At 47.7% G+C, this 17,404-nt stretch overlaps 1 protein-coding gene across 7 annotated transcripts in view; it reads left to right on the plus strand.

Annotated features, from left to right (window-relative positions):
• Tcaim (T cell activation inhibitor, mitochondrial) overlaps nt 1-17,404 on the plus strand; it is a 28,490-nt gene that overhangs the window by 8,290 nt on the left and 2,796 nt on the right. For 6 of the 7 annotated variants that reach the window (XM_003476873.5, XM_005006830.4, XM_013160315.3 and 3 more), the window contains exons 4-10: nt 431-584; nt 5,778-6,030; nt 9,985-10,107; nt 12,780-12,877; nt 13,445-13,536; nt 16,084-16,316; nt 16,769-16,900. In XM_003476873.5, the coding sequence (XP_003476921.2) occupies nt 431-584; nt 5,778-6,030; nt 9,985-10,107; nt 12,780-12,877; nt 13,445-13,536; nt 16,084-16,316; nt 16,769-16,900 (1,085 nt within the window). The remainder of the gene's footprint in view (nt 1-430; nt 585-5,777; nt 6,031-9,984; nt 10,108-12,779; nt 12,878-13,444; nt 13,537-16,083; nt 16,317-16,768; nt 16,901-17,404) is intronic. The other variant, XM_063261007.1, reaches the window with a different exon arrangement.

Consider the following 17,404-nt stretch of genomic DNA (forward strand, 5'->3'; position numbering starts at 1 on the left):
TAGGGGGGGGGGGGGGGCGGCTGTACTGCATGCCTGTAATTCCAACACTTGGGAGGCTGAGGCAGGGGAATCACTGAGTTCAAGGCCACCCTGAACTGCATAGACAAACCGTGTGTCAAAAACTTTCCCCCTAAAAAGAACTATAATGGGAAGTGGACCAACAGGAAAAGAGAAAAAGGGGCCGTAAAAAACAGTGAAGATGTGCTATGTACATATACTAGCTCCCCACAGTGAGTGTACTCCTCCCTGCAAACCTGGGCTGATAAAAATGTTTTGAAAGTATCAGCTGTAAAGTCCCAGCATTTTTAACTTCTAAATGATTTAGTACCCTCAATATCACTTAAAAGGTTAACTTTTTAACATTAACTTTTAACATTACTTTGATTTTCTTGCTCTTGTTTGTGTATAAATACTATTTATATTTTTCCAGGAAGTCAATGAAAATTCTCTTAAGAGACTGAGTGTATACTTAGAAAACCTCCAGAAACCAGGCTTCAAATCTTTGAAACCAACTCAGCTTACATTTTATGTGAGAGAAACGGACCAGACCTCCTCAGATGGCCAGGAGCCCTTTAGCTCCTCCGGTAGGTGGTTTGGTGTTTGTAGTCTTCCCCAACAAACTCACTCACATGTGCCCTGCATTTTGACATTGCCAGAAGACTTCTGAAGCTTGACTGCTGGAAGACATTGTCATTTAATTGAATTAGATTTTGTTCCTAGCCGCATATCTTTGAGCAAACCACTCTTGGTGCACTTTAAACTCTATTACCTATGAAAGTGAAGCTCTTGTCTGCTTCTCATTTCAGTGTTAAGCATTTGGCTTTTGTGTGACAGTTTACGCTTTCATGTTCGCTTTGGCAGCACGAATGCCATAACGATTTATACTTCTAAATATTGCAGCTTGCATTGTCTGTTTCAGTCTTCACAATTTCCAGTATAAGGGCTGGGGATTTAGCTCAGCAGTGTAAATGCCTGCCTAGCAAGCACAAGGTCATGAGTTCAATGCTTGGTACAAAAAAACCCCACAAGGTCCAGTATAATTTAGTGAGACTCAGCAAGTCTCCAAGAGCCTGGAAACAGAAGATTAGTTAGATTTGAGAAAAGCCATTTGATGGGAGTCTCAGGTTCAAGACAGTCTTCTGACTCACTGCTTTCTTTTCGGTGCCTTTTATCTCTTCCGTCACAGCCAGTAATGCTTGCAGTTAGAAACAGGGTATACTAGGTGAGCCTGACGAGTCTGTCCTTTCTCTGAGTGAGTATCCTCTTGATGATCTGTGAGGAAATAACTGTATTTTACAGCAAGTGTTCACTAACAGCTTTCTGTGAGTTGAGACTGAAACAGCTAGGTACTCTGTCATTTTGTTTTAAACACACTATTGCACAACTCAGAATTTGATAGCCTTTTGAGCCATGGGATCTACTTCTAGCTCTGCCAGTGACAAGCTGTGTAACCTTAACCTCAGGAGCTTCGTTTGCTAAGAGAAAACCAAAGGTCCCTTCTCTGCCCACACCTGCCAGGGCCGCTGGCCAGGGCTCCATGTCAGCAAGGACAGTGTCCACCCAGCTCTGGGGCCGCTGCACAATACCTTCCTCCTGTTGGTGGTCGTTCTCTGATAGAATATGGACGATCACAAGACACAAACTCCTTTTGACAGTTTCTCCATCTCCCCTAATTTAGAATTTTATTAAAAATAGCTCCTCGGGCTGGGGATTTAGCTCAGCGGTATAAGCACCTGCCTTGCAAGCAGGCAGTCGTGAGTTCGATCCCCGGTACCGATTTAAAAATAAAAATAGCTCCTCTTCTTTGTTATTTAGACAAAAAGTCAACTCATGGCCCTCTTGTAAAACAGCAGCTGTACTAAAGAACTGTGTAAATAATAAGTAGTAACTTTGTCATTCTGTGACACAATTTTGTTTGAAAGTGTCAGTAATCGTTTTTGAGTCATTACGAATGTGCCACTTAGCCCTGAGAACCTCGTGAGACATCATTTTGCTGGTGTCAAACCAGATGTTCACAAGTGGTGTTTAGTAGATAAACATACCTGTTTTTCAGCATCAAGGTTTGGCTAGAGATTGAAGAAATGCCATAGTGATAATGTTCTGCTTAGGTTTCATGATTTCTCCCAGAGGACAGATCAAATTTATAGAAGCAGATTATATCTTTACAGTTTTTAAAATAAAACCAGTCTGCACTTGTTTTTATGTATTTAGGAAAGTCAAGCTCATTTCTGGACCTATGATTACTATCTGAATACTGCCTCAGCTTAAATATTAAATGTAAAGGTAGCTACAGAGGAAGCTGGGTTTGCAAAGCAGGGAGAGCTGGCACTAGCACTATTCATCAGCCCAGCTGTCGGTTCACATTTCACAGAGTCCTAAAGGATGCTGTTGCAGGTTTATTTCTTTAACATTTTAGTCTAATTATAAAATTTTCTTTAGATTTTGTATCTAGAACACAAAACATTTTCACTGATAATTAAGATATATCAGGGGTTTTTGTTTGGTTTTTTGGGTTATTTTCTTGGTAGCAGGACTTTGAACTCAGGACCTCATGCTTGCCAGACAAGCTGTATGCTGCTGAGCTCCATCTCTGGCCCTCCTTGATAACTGACATGGTAGTAAGATAACATGTTCACCAGAGCTCTTCATCACTTATACTGCATGAGCTGTATGCATTATTAATGCATTAAAATTCATAAAAAGCCTAATAATTTCTTTAGCTCCACATTTTTTTGTGGCCCATGAGAAAAGCTTTATGGTTAGAAAAAATTTAAAAACAAGCTAAGATTTAGCTTTCTGTAAACTAATACCAAATCACACAGCTGTAGCAGGCTCTGAGTAAATTAGATATTCTGTGTTTTCAGTTAGTGGTTAACTTGTTAAACTGCAAAAATAGTTTATAGAAAAAATTGTTAGAAATGGGAGAAAACATGGCATATACAATAGTATAAAGAAGTCTTACAAACCAAAAAGAAAACAATGACTCAACATTATAAAAATGGCAAAGACTATGAATGGACATTTCAGGAGATTGTGTAACCAATGGAAATGTTTGTTTCAGTATTCACATGCAAGCTGAAATAAATAGATACTATATTTTGCCCATACAATTTTTTCATTTTTACTAATAATGACCCCATATAGTGAGATGGCGCCTTCACACTTTAAGTGTACAAGATTTCTAGAGTGCACTCTGACACTGCAAATTTCCTCTTCTAGAAATGGGGGGAACCAGTAAAGGACACATGCATTCTGATTCAGGTAGTCCTCAGTGTACAGCTGCTTGTTTATTGGATTAAATAATTAGTGAAGCAACCGGGCAAGCATGGTGGTGCACGCCTGTAGGCCCAACACTCCAGAGGCTGGGGCAGGGGAATTGTCACAAGTTTGAGGCCAGCCTGGGGTACCTAAACAGACCTGTCTAAAATAATAACAATAATAATAATAATAATAATAATGAACTGATAAGAGAAAAACTGATATATACTCCATGCTTAGCAATGTTAAGGATGTATTCTTTATTCCCAGCCTCTGAGACACCAGTCTGGGTTCCTACTTCACTGATAGAACAATTCTCCTGCTGTAGTTCTCACTTTTCCATCAAATGGTTCAAGTAAAAACCTTTCTTAACCTGTATATTCTGGGTTCTGTGAGTTTATCTGGCAAACAGTATGTGTCTGAGGATGATGTAAAGTGCAGTATTACCAGGGGTTTAGCTCAGCGGCCTAAGTGCCTACCTGGCAAGCTCGAAGTCATGAGTTCGATCCCCAGCACCCAAAAAAAAAAAAAAAAAGAGTGTGCACAAAGGCAAGAAAACGCATTTCAAGCTTTGCAGTGAAGAGCCAAGAACAATGTCTGTGTCCACCACTACCAGAAGTGTGCGTTATGCCACATTCTTTACCTGGACTGTTAAACAGCTGCTAAAGAGAATGAGGCTGATTTGTACAAGTAGCAGTTGGGAAGGGAGGATCACCAACATTGTAATGAAAGTGAGTCCAAAATATATTATCCAGAGTGATGCCATTTATTTAGTGAAGAAGGAGCAGCTTTCTTCAGGCGCAGTGATGCATGCCCATAATCCCAGCACTCGGGAAACTGAGACAAGAGGCTCACTACATAGTGAGTTCAAGACCAGCCTGGCCTACATAGCAAGACCCTGTCTCAGAAAAAAGTAAGGGGGCATAGTTCCAACTGAATGATGGGGAGTGAGTGTAAATATATCCACGTGTGCAATCTAACAACACAGAAGCACAGAGGAAAGGCTCAGGCTAGCACTGTCCTACAATCCTTCCCATGCGGGAAATGGTCCGTGTCTGCACAGCGCCCCACAGCAAGCACAAGCACCTGATGGGCATCATGCACTGGAGAACTTTTAATTTTAATCTAATCTAATTTTCAGCAGCCACCAAATGTGGCCAGAAACTATCATATTAATTCAGGTTTGCAAGAATAGCTATCCAGAGGCTGGGTGCCGTGGTACACACTTGTAATCCCAGCACTCAGGAGGCTGAGGCAGGAGGATCACTGAGAGTTCAAGGCCAGCCTGAACTGCACAGTGAAACCCTGTCTGAAAAAGACAAAAAAAAAGAATAGCAACCTAACTGCGGACAGTGATTTTATCCAGGAGAGGTGCAGAGACTACACGCCTGTCATCCTGATTTCTGCTTCAGCATGTGTGTGTGTATTTGTAATTAGTATGTAACTTTGTAACAAGCATGTACCTTATACTTGTATCATTTTCAAAACTAATTTAAACATTTTTTGAAAAAGGAAAGAGCCTGTCATAGGGGAGAAAGTGGCTGAATTGGTGTCAGTTCAGACTCAAGACCACACTGTAGGCGTGAGCTTCTTATGTGTGACCAGAGCAGCCACAGTGACCCAGTCACTGGGTGTGGGCTTGGACACTGCCAGCTTGGGTCACATCTCGTCTAACACTGGCTGAAGGAGCAGCGCTTAACCATAGTGAACCAGCAGTTCCAGCTGCTGACCTCCCCAGCTCCAGAACCAGATGGTGAAGCACTGACTTTCAAACCTCAGCTGCTCTGTAACCCCCTCAGGAAGATACTACGTGGCTGGCAGCTCAGTGGGCCAGTAGGAGAGATCCTGGCAACTGGAGAGAGCAGACAGGATGGTTTCTGTGGCCACTGGAACTGGACAGCTGGCCCTGCCATTCTGTGCCTGTCATGGTGCCACATGCTTTCTGTGTGTGCTGGACACTGTCGGTGGACACCTGCTGATAGGAGGGAGCACTGTCCCATCTCCCAGGGGACCCTGTCCATGGGCAACATTGAAAACATTCTGACAGGGGCTGGGGATTTAGCTCAGCAGCATAAGCTTCCTTGTAAGCAGGCAGTCGTGAGTTCAATCCCCGGTACTAATTTTAAAAAAAAAAAAAAACCTAAGAAAACATTCTGACTGCTCTCAGGCAGGAACGGGTTTGCTCACAGGTGCCCAACTAGTTAGAGAAATTCATGAAGTTAAAAAGAGACTCGTAGAGTTTTAGAGCAGAAAAATTGTTTTCCATTTTACATGTGATTTTTCCAGTAGTGTGAATTGTAATCAGTAATGGAATGTTGTAAAAAAATTTTTGACTGGGCTGGGGATATAGCTCAGTGGCATGGTGCCTGCCTGGCAAGCACGAAGTCCTGAGTTCAATTCCTAGTACCAAAAAAAAAAAAAAAAAGATTTTAATTGTATAAATGTTGCATGCAAAACTATTTTAAAGATAAAACAAATAATCATCTGTATTAATTGTTTGGGGGAATTATATTCTCTAGGATTTCGAGCAGTCAAATTTACTTTGCACACCAGAGACCTGCTAAGCACAGTATTGTATATTCTCAACTCCTGCAGTTTATCTGTGGAACATATCCAAAGCTCGAACACTAATGTGCATTCCCAGCCCCTCAGAGAAGCCAAGTGGACCCCTGACAGGCCCATCAAATGGAACAAGTCTTACTACTCTTTCACTGGATTCAAGGACCCTGCCGAAGCCCTTGAGCAAGTCTCAAGAAAGGAAGCCACACTCACGTACGTACAAGTTTGATTTAGCCCAGCTGCCGTTGATCATTGCTGTTTAACACTGAAACCTCATTTTCCAGGCAGGGTAACCCTGTCTGTATCATTCACTAGTAACCGTCAGTAAAAAGATAGCATGTTCCTCGAAGTTACCAGAATACTGATGTGTTTTGATTCATGCAAGAAACTGCATACTAAAGATTGTATTTATGTTTTAAAAATTCTCTTAAGTTACACCAGGACATGAAAAAGGGTTCTGCTGAAACTCAGAATTCTCCCACACACCCTTACTTCCCTACAGGGTGTATATCTGGATTTCTTTGTAGATCAGTTGTCATGTTATCTTGGTTACTTTTCTCTCCTTGCTGAAACAAAATACCCACACCCAAAATGAAGAAAGGAAAGGTTTATGTAGCTGTTTGTGGAGGTTTCAGTCCACAATCAGCTGGCTCCAAGGCAGGGTGGCGTAACACTGGGGCAACATTTCGGCAGCCACCAGAGCTAAAGGGAAAATAAGCCTCTTCTCCCTCCTTTATATTGTACCCAGTGCCCCCACCCAGGGCCAGCTCTGTGCCCTGCTCCTGCACAGATTGAGTTTATTTACAAAAAAGAGCCGGGTTCTGCTGAGTCTGTTAAACTTCTAAACTTCTCAGGTTGACACAGTGTATCAACCATAACCTGTACTCCAGTATGATCTTCCATATACAGAGATTCTAGAGAATGTCATCTTGGATAGATCATGGAAAAGGAGGATGCTTTGATTGAAGGTGCAATGTCCCTCTCTCACAGCACACGCTGTCTGTGACCCCTGCTGACGTCCCCAGAGTGCAGTGAGCCCCGCATGCCTGCTCACATCCTGTGGCTGTGGCTGTGGCTGTGGCGGAGGCGTCCAGAGGCACTCGAGGCTCTGGTGCCACAAAGCAATGAAAGGAATTCTTTGCTCTTGTCCTGGACCCTGAGGGTGAACTGCAGTGCAGACCAATGTCTTTTCCAGCCGGCCTTGGAATGTGGGTGCTAGGGTGGGGGCTCCCGCGTTAAAGAGTTTCCATCTCCCCTTTCCCTGACTCTGCTCAGCAGCTTCACTCACCAGGGTGGACAGCACAGGAGGGGAGGTTGGATTTGGTTCCTGGCCCAGCGGTTTCCATCCTGGCTGCATGGCCCTGGTGTTCCTGGGCACAGCGGATAAGGCATCTGGGAAGTAGAAGACCCACAGGGCGGAGCAGGTTCCACCTCCTGAAGGGGCACCAAGGCCAGACACTCCAGATCCAGGTCATTTCCAGAGAAGCCACTGTCCTCTCAGAGGACCCCCCAAGGCTGCATAGTCTCTCTCCTGATAGCTCCCCTTGCTCTCATACCTACCGAGGACATACCCCAGCATCCACGTCCATGTCTACCTTCCTGCAGCATTGTTGACTCAGAGGGGTGGCTGTCTCCCAGCAAGCCAAGGTCTCATAGGGATTAGATTTCACAGCAGGTGCCTGGGTGCTTCCTATGCTCATCATGCCAACTTTCTCCCAATCAGAGCTAGGAAGCAGAATCTTCATTCTCAGCTCACAGAGTAGTTAACATTTGTTCACAAAGCCTGGGGATTTAGCTTAGTGGCAAAAGCACCTGCCTGGCAAACACATGGTCCTAAGGTCAGTCCCTAGTACCAAAAACACTTGTTCACAAAAATTAGTAAAGTAGGCCAGATGTGACACACGCCTGTAATTCCAGCACTCGGGAGGCAGAGACAGGAGGATCACCATGGGTTTGAAGCCAGCCTGGGCTACATAGTGAGAACTGTCTCAAAAAACCAAAAAAAAAAAAAATTTAAACTTCATGAGTCGGAGTTTTTTGGGGGTTTTTTGTTTTTGTTTGTTTTAGTGAAGCTGAAGATCAAGCCTGGGGCCTCGTGCAGGCCAAGCCAGGGCTCTCTGCTAAGCTGCATCCCCGGCCTGGCCTCTGTATGCTAGACATTTTCTCCTCAATCCAGACATGATGCATCTCTGATAATGTGTTTGTCTTGCTTTCTCTTTTATGAGTTAAGGTAAATTGAATGAACAAGGAAAAGTTGGGAAATTACAGTGCAATGTCCGATATGAATGGTGTAGATAAAGATATTCATCACCTACCTCACAGAGGGGACAGCATGTTTAAGGGCTGTAGGAAGGAATGAATTTCTCAGCCTGGTTCCTAAGCCCAGGTGCCTTGAATGCCTTGCCAAGAAGGCAGGGTGCCTGGGCCTTGTCCTGCTGTGCAGGCCTTCATAGTCTACAGCCCTGCCTCCCATAGGTCCCTGCGGGTGCCTTGAGGTCCTGTGACGGGCAGCTGGGCACAGTCTCAAACCCCAATGGTCTTGTTTGGTGAGCCTGCCCTGCCTGGCCTGGGCACAGCTGCAGCTCTGGGTCGCATGTCACCAGGTCCCCTGTCACCTGTCCTGCAGACCCACCGGCTTCCTCACTCCCTGCAGGAGCTCTTTTCTGCCCTCACCACACACACACACACCCGTTGGAGACATCTTCCTTCACGGTGGGGCCTTTATCTACCATGCGTAGCCAGCACAACAGTTTCAGACACGCAGTCTAAGTGCACAGTGTCTCGGTTGGTTCAAGAATTACTCTGAACATTGCAGGCGCTGTTCTACGTGTTCCAGTCAGCATCTGGCACCCTCGAAGCCTGGTGCAGGCAAGTGTCAGACCAGCCCGTGGGAGGCTCTATGCTGTCCGCGCGTGTTCCCCTTGCATCTTCTCCCTGCTCACCTGAGATTCCTCTGACAGCTGTAACAGCTCTTGCCCCAGCACTGTAGCCTGAGTCCTCTCAGGGTGCTAGGAGCCGGAACAGAGACCATGACACCCTGGCCCTGAGCAGCTGCTGTCTCCCGCGGAGGCCTATCCCCTTTAACCGGTTTTTTTTTTTTCTCTTTTTTTTTTTTTTTTTTTTGTCGGTACCAGGGATCAAAGTCACAACCACACACTTGCAAGGCAGGCGCTTATGCTGCTGAGCTAAATCCCCAGCCCTATCCCCTTTAACCTTAACACCTTATTTATTCTTATGAGACCCGGAGGGCCTGGTCTCAGAAATAAGGGGTAGAGAACTAATGTTTCCGCTATACCCATGCCTGAACAGCTTAGTGACTTGGAGGACTCTGTCTCAAGATGAGAAACAAAAAGGCATTGATGTAGCTCAGTGCAAAGGCCCTGGGTTCAATCCCCAGCACCACACAAAAAAAGCAGTAAACTGAGCACTGGGCAGGCTGGAAGGACTGGAGCATGGCAGAGAGAGGAGAACCATGTGGAAGGACCAGAACGGGAGCTTGGCCAAGTGCACCAGTACACGGGTAGTCAGGTGGGATGGGAGGTACTGAGAGCCCAGCATGCTGAGACCCAAGATCAGGTGCAGGGAGAAGCTGGATTTTACCAGCCTGGAGCCCACAAGGGCCCAGACCTTTCTTCCCTCTCCACACCGCATTTACCGCTCACTGGTCAGGTGGTTTCTGCTCTGCCCTCGAGAGCATGTGACTGACGTAAGTGGAGAGCTGGTGTACCTTTGCGAGTATTGGATAAGCATAGGGGAAGATTTAACTGTTACTTTGTGTTGGCAGGCATGGTGGCACACGCTTGTAGTCCTACATTCAGGAGGCCGAGGAAGGAGGATCACCAAGTTCAAGGCCAGTCTGAATTATGTAAACAGACCCTGTCATTAGAATAAAAACTATTTCTAGACAGCCTGTGACAGGCCATTGACAGATCTGATGCAAATCAGTTTGATTTTGTCTAATGTAAGAAAAGTTGTGTTAACTAGAGTGTGACATGGCCAGCACTGGAGGCCTCCCTCGGTCTCCTGAAGCACAAGGTGTTTCTCAGAGAACAGGCTCGGCAGAAGTTGGTCTGGCAAACACTCAGCTTGGTATTGGAGCTACTCTAAGATAACTCGTGTTTACATTGTGTCAGCATCGCAAAATGTGCATCTGTTTTTTCTTTCCAGATCCTGGTTAGATAACAATGTGAAAATTGCTGGTAAAAAGCTAAAGAACAGTTTGCCTCTTAGAAAGGAACTAGCTCGTCTAAAAGATGAGCTGTCAAACCTATTGCAGCTCTCTGACATCAGGTAATAAGAGAACTGTGCTATGGATCTCGGGGGTGGCCCGTGTCTGCCCAGCAGCACCGCTGAGCTAGTGGGTCTTTTACTTTAACTTCCTGATACCTAAATATTCTTCAGTTGGCCTTTTATGAATACATGCAAAAAACTTACTATTTTTTTAAAATACTGAATAAGGTTTAAACACACTTTTGGCATAATTGCTGTACCTCTTGAAACGTAATACGTTTGTAAGGAAAATACCCTTTTTCATCTGTTATACATAGCATAAAAAGTAATTACGAAGCTGGGCATGGTGACGCATTCCTGTAATCCCAGCACTCAAGAGGCTGAGGCAGGAGGATTATTGTTTGAGGCCAGCCTGGACTGCATAGCAAGGCCCTGTCTCAAAAAGACAAAAACGATAATTACACCCTGATCTGGTACATTGGTGCCAGGCAGGGGAGAGGAAGTGGACCTGTATTCTTGATTGCATCCCATGTAACATACCTTTGCAAAGGTTTGCACGTGCTCAGAGGTGCTGCTCTGCAGCAGCAGTGGAATTAGGTTGTCACAGGCTGGGGGCTCAGGCCGGACTTCCTGTTCCCCAGCCTGGCCCAGGAGCACTCCTCAGGCTTCCAAAGCTGTTTCCTTTCCTACCTGTGCCACTCATACCACTTTTTCTCACATTGAACTCCAGCAACTGTTCGGGTACCACAGTGGCACCATTTTCTTCTCGTAAGATAACGCCCATTTTAGCTGGTGGATAGAGTTCAGCAGCATAAGCGCCTGCCTGGCATATACAAGGTCCTGAGTTCGATTTCCTGATACCAGGGGGGAAAAACATAATTGAAATTTTGAAAGTGGAGCCTCTAGGCCCACGGCATGTGGGCGTGTAAATTTGAGCTTTAGTTGTTTCTCATCATCACACCAACAGCCTTTAAGCCAAGCTTTGGTTCTGGGAATGCTTCTCACCCGTGGCTCACACGTGAGACCTCTTCCGGCACCCCAGGGACAAGTGGTGAGAAGAGGCTTGCTGTGCCGATCTGCGACTGACGAGCCTGTTGCTTGTAGGGGCCTGGACACAGCAGAGCACGCCCCTTCCTGATAGGAAGCAGTGAGCGGGGCAGGGGAGGGCCCACCATCCCCTTTGAGGGCACACAGTGACCAGAAGGGACATGCCCTGGTGGCCAGGCCTTCCCAGGTGTCACACCCTGTCCCAGTTGCAGCTAAGAACCCTCTGACTGGGGACGGTGCCTTCAATGCAAGGAGTATTGAAGATCTGAACTGCGGCAGTGTAGCAGCATAGACTTCTTTAGTTAAAAAGCATAGTACCATTTTTATGAATTGTGAAGTAAACAAGTCTGTGTTTGAAAATAATGTCTGCATTGAAAACAAGTCCGCATGAAAATAATGATGGGGGGAGAGGGGACAGGGTTTGGCTGTGCTGTTCAGGCTGGCTTTGCCCTCACTGTGTAGCCCAGGCTGGCCTCAAACTCACAGTGATCCTCCTGCCTCAGTCTCCTGAGTGCTGGGATTATAGGCCTGTGTCACCATGCCCAGCTAAAATAACTTTTTCTGGTATAAATTGTTATTGGGGGTCGATGGGGAGGGGACCAGGAATTGAACTCAAGGCCTCTTACTTGCCAGGTAGGCACTTACGCCACTGAGCTACCCACCAGCCCTAAATTTTAAAACATCCGTCAAAGTAGGCCAGATTGAGAAAGTAAGAGATGTGTCACTTTACTAGATTGTAGAGAAGTTCCTCAGCTTTACTGTGGGCAGCAGCTGTTCATAGCTGTTGCCTGTGTAAGGGCTTCTCAGTTTTTAGGAATTGCAGAGGGATTCTGAGCCCTAAACCCGTGAGGACTTGGGACACGTGGGGCTTTTCTACTGGAGAGCACCCAGCACTCAGGCAGAGGGCAGCATTGCGACGGTGACACTTTTTAGAATTCTTGCCAGTCTGTATGAAAGACCACTTACTAGACAGTATTTAATAGACTTGTTTTTGAAAAGGCTTAAATTTCAAATAATTGAAACTAAATCTTTTGAAATTATTTTTTGTTTATTTTTGGATTTTCAGGGAAGGGAGTTATTTTGCTTTTTGAGAAAGGACCTTGCTAAACTTATGTGGAGCCCAGTCTGGCCTTGAACTTAAGGCTGCACTCCTGCCTCGGCCTCCATGTGCTGGGATTGCAGGCCAGTGCCTCCACACCCCAGTGAAATTTTTTTTTTACATTTTTTTTTCTTTTTCTCTTTTTATCGGTACCAGGGATCGAACTCATGACCGCCTGCTGTAAGGCAGGTGCTTATGCCGCTGAGCTAAATCCCTAGCCCCCACACCCCACTGAAATTTTATCACTGCTCTTTGACTGTAAAAAGAAAGCTTTTTAAAGTTTTGTCTTACCAAAAAATGATGTCCATCATCATTAGTGCTGGGCTAGGAGAGAACTTAAGTTTTGCTTGTGTTTTGTTGGCACACCTCATTCCCTCATGGGTGTGACTCCCAGTGAGGTCTAAAGTGTCAGAGTCAGGTCTTGGGAAGGCTCGGCACAGCCCTCTAATAAGCAGTTCCATTCAGCTGCCTCTGTACAAATCCGCTGACCTGGAAACATGAGATTCTGTTCAGCTGCACCATGCACCGTTGGCTGGGCTGTCAGCAGGCAGTGGAAGCAACTCTCATACCATCTCTGTCACTGCAGGTGGCAGAGGAGCTGGGGCGTCGCCCACCGCTGCAGCCAGCTGCACAGTCTAGGCCGCCTCGCACAGCAGAACCTGGAAACGCTTCAGAAAGCCAAAGGTAAACTCCTAGCGCTCCCTCACTGCTGTGCACGCTGGCAAATGGAGTCGGAACGCAGCGACTCCATCTCAGTGCACATTCACATCTGTTCCTGCAAGGGAAGCAGAGGCAACTGAGCCTCTGCCCTCGCGCCAGGTGCAGCCCTGCCTTTCCTTAGCATCTTGGTTACTTCTCTCATTGCCCAGGCAGAATAGCTGATCCCAGAGTTCAGGGGAAATGTTCATTCAGCACCCAGGGGGCCGAGGTTTCAGCCCACAGTCAGCTGGCTCCCAGGAGGGTGGCATCGCAGAGGAGAAACAGCCCATGGCAGGCAGGAGGTGTCCAAGCAAGCAAGAGACGAGTCTCTTTCTGTCCCTTGAGCTGCATCGGGCTCCTGAGATTAGGATGGTGTCAAACCAGTAAGTGGCTGACTCAGTATTCGCCCCTGCTTCAGAGCAGCACCCTGATCCCAGCACTGCCCCCAAGTCAGTCACGCACTGGATCCAGCCAACTCTGAGAACTGCAATTCCTTCACGGGCAGAGCTTGAACCTCCTGGGCCATGACCAGGGCTTGTGCTTCGTCCCCAGGATGCACGCTCATCTTCACGGACCGCTCTGGTGTGAGTGCCATGGGCCACGTGATGCTGGGAACCATGGACGTCCACCACCACTGGACCAAAGTAAGGGCACCAAGGCGAAGGTGGATCCACATCCATGCATGCTCCTTGTAGACCCTGGCCCGGGCAGTGTGTATGGAGCTCCGGGTCAGCAGCACTGCAGCCCTGGGCACAGCCAGAAGTCTGGCTCTGCCTCAATCTCGAGGTCGAGTTACATTTGACATTTCATGACTACATGGGACACTGTCCCCAGGGTCCAGATAGTGGGCTCCCACTCCTCATGGTAGGTATCACCCTCGTGCCCCTGCTTCCTGTCCCCACTTCAAGTGACTGGTCTGGCTTTTCACATTGGCACTTCATTTTCTAGAGGTTCACAGAAGTAACTGCAGTGTGTGTGTACTTTTTATCTGGCTTCTTTCATTCATTTTGAGGTTCACTGACATTGTCAGTGTGTATTTAGTTTGCTCCTTTCTGTTGCCTGTAATGTGCCATTTCAGTATACCTGCAGTTTATCCATTCACTGTGCCGGGCTTTTACAGACAAGACTGCTATGAACGTTTGTGCACAAACATGTTTTCCTTCTCTTGAGTAATCACCTGGAGAACTGGCAGATCCTATGGAGGAGTATTTTAATTATTTAAAAAAATGCCAAAAATAGCCATCTGTTTTGGTTTAATTTTTAGTATTTGGTTTTGTTTTACGACAGTGTTACCCTAGCAACCCTCCTCGCTCAGCCTCCTGTGCATCCAGGATGACAGGCCACCATGCCTGAGTTTTAATACAAATTTTTGACTCTGGCCTCCTAGGCAAGCAGGCTCATGGCACCGTTTCATTGTGAGTTTAATTTGCAGCCCTCGTGACAGTGTCTTTTTCTGGTGCAGTGTCTGTTCAAGTCCTATATTTGGTAGAAAATATTTGCAAGCTGCATATCTGATAAACACTTTGTATCCAGAATCTGCAGAGATCTTTTAGCCCTCATCAGTAAAATCACAGTGGCCAGTCCAGCTAGAAAATGGTTCACGACTTAGACATATCATGGCAAGGACGCGCAGATCACAAGCATGCAAAGGATGCTCACCATCACTGCCAAGGAGCATGTGTGGCCATGGCTGTGAGGGCCACAGTGGAGCTCAGTGGCAGAGACCAGGCTTGTGATAGAGGCCTGGCTCTGCTGCCCTTCCCGACACCAAACTGTGTCATTGATGCCCTAAGGCTGCCCGATGCTCAGCCGGCTGAGGTGGAGTGCACAGCAGGCCACTCCGGCACCCAGGAGAGCCATGGCTTATGCCTGGCACCAACCCTGTGGTCACACACAATGTGTTTACACACACAGACCCAAGACACCACCACCCCACTCCACCCCACCCCCCGCTGGACTACAGGTGGTAAGAGGTGCGCCGTCCCCCAGCCAGCCCTCCAGGAGGAGCAGGGACAGCCCAGCTGCAGCCACATGGGTAGAGCAGGGGCAGAGTGTGAAGGCCACACCTGAGCAACGTCCACCTGGTGGAGGGGAAGGGGACCCTGGCTGTGAAAGGGGAGTTGGTGGGAAGCTGTGGCCATGGCTGTGACAAAACAGTGCAAAGTGAAACCATGAGGAATGAAAGCAATGTGGCCCCCAAGTTGCTGTCGGGAATCATGCAGGAGGTGTGTGCTGGCTGCACAGGCACCACAAAAGGAGAGGGCTCTAAGCCACACACACTACCGCACACCCATGCTCTCAGCTACATGGGGGGCTGAGGCAGGAGAACTGCACTTTCCAGGCCAGCCTGGGCAGAACAAAAACTGAAAAGGGCTGGGAGGGGGGGATGGCAGGAGAGAGCTCACCTCTCCTGCACACTGTGCTGGGGTCAATCTCCAGGGCTGTAGGGGACACAGCGCTCTTTGCACACACTTCCTGTGTATGAGTAACCCACTACAAGGAAAATGGAAGGAGTCGGTTTTTATCACAAAATGCAGCAGATAGGTTACCGATAATTTGCAGCGGGCTTGTTGACATTGCCTTACCACAGGGAGTTTCTGATGCCCTCTTCCTCCTCCTCAAGTTGCACAGACCCCAGCTTTCTGCAGAGGCTGGGTCCTCTCGGGCCATCCCACCCTGGCCAGCGCCCTTCCACCTCCCCTGAACCCCATTTCTCTGAGACGGGTCCTCTCTAAACCCATCCCCCATATGGCACTTAAGACACAGGACCTGGGCCTGGGGCTCTTTCTGTGGCCCAGCTCTGTGGCCCTGCCAGGCTGCTGCTCCAGACACTGCGCTGCCACGTCAGACTTATGTCTTAGTGACATGCAGCTGACTGGAAGTAAATACTGAGGCTGTAGATTAGGGACTGAAGCCCATGCGTACACTTGATTGCTTAAAAGCTTCCTGAATCATTCTAAATGCACTTAAAATTTTACATGAGTAGATTAATAGTAGTATTAGATTTAAATTAGCTCAGTTCCTGTGTAAAAATCCCTAGACACAGGGTGGTTTGTTTGAAATATTAGTCTTCCCAGCATTTTAGGGAAGAATTTTTTTCTTTTTCCAAGTGCTACGTATTGGGATCCTGAAGTTGAGTTATTCTGGTAATATAAAATTAAATGTCTTTTTATTATTATTAAATGCTGTAGCTTTTTGAACGGTTGCCAAGTTACTTTGACCTGTGGCGGAAGCTGACACTCTTAGAAGACCGGATAAGCAGGCTGTTAGGCGGCATCCAGGTCGTTTACATCGAGGAGCTGCAGCCAGCGCTGACCCTTGAGGAGTATTACTCCCTCCTGGATGCGTTCTGCAGCAGACTGCTGGAAAGCAGGGTCCCACTGCACCCACAGAGCCTCCGTGGCTTGCAGATGACCCTGAGCAGGTGAGCTGTGGGACTGCGCTGCTGCTCGGGTGGACCATGCGTGAGCATGAGACCTCGGCTCGCAGTTCAGTGTGGTTCTCTACCCAGGACAGAGGCATGTGCCACGGAAGGGTGGTCGGTGTGTCAGGGGCACTCCCATGGGGGGAGTCAAGGTGCGCTGGGGTGAGATGCGCAGCCCACCGTTTGCACACATGCCCTCTCCTACGCAGCGCCAGGGCACCAGTGCCTCCTTCAACGCACTCAGCCCTTGGGGCTCTGGCTGCAGCATGGGGCTTGGAAACAGTCCTCCTAACAACGGGTATCAGCAGGGCTTCGGGTCGGCAGTGCTGTGCTGGATTTTTAAGCTGGATATCCTTAAGGGTCCTCTTCAGCTGCTCAGAGACCAATATAAACATTTTCTCAGTGGGGAGCAGATGGTGCCAGCAGTTTTCCCTAATGTCCCTCTGTTTCAGTGACCGGTACGCACCAAGCTTGCACGAGCGCGGGCATTTCAACATCCCGATGCTGGGCGACCCGGCGAACCTGCAGTGGTTCATGCTGTCCAGAGCCCAGCAGGCCAGGGAGAATGTGCAGAGGAGGGAGCAGTGAGTACCGGCGCTGCTGCGCACCGCAGTCTTCACCCTGCCTTCTGCTCTTCTGTTCACTTTGTTGTTGGTTTTGAGATGAGGGCTCCCTGTGTAGTCCAGGCTGGCCACAAACTTAGAGTGATCCTCGTGCCTCAGCCTCCTCTGGGGTTACAGGCATGTACCACCACAACTGGCATCAACCAGACTTCTAAAGAGTTGGGTTTAGGACTTTGAACTAGGGAGACACCAGGACCGCATGAGGGACCTGGGGTGAGGTCCATGGTAGAGCACTTGCCTGGCACTGCAAGAAAACAAAAGCAAGGCTCTAGGTATAGGCTGGTGTGCCAGTGTCCCTTGTGCCTGCCAACAAGGGACAAGGCTGCTCTGCACATGCAGTGACCCATCCTCCGTCACCCTGCAGGCCTCACTTGGAGAAGGGGCTTTGCACACAGAAGTCGCCTCAGAAACAGAAACACCAAGGGTTTCTGGAAAAATCCTCCAGATGGAGAAGTGTGGCAGGAA

This window comes from Cavia porcellus, unplaced genomic scaffold (genome assembly GCF_034190915.1).
Source record: "Cavia porcellus strain 051 isolate PalLab524CR breed Dunkin Hartley unplaced genomic scaffold, mCavPor4.1 scaffold_14, whole genome shotgun sequence".
Taxonomy (NCBI): Eukaryota; Metazoa; Chordata; class Mammalia; order Rodentia; family Caviidae; genus Cavia; species Cavia porcellus.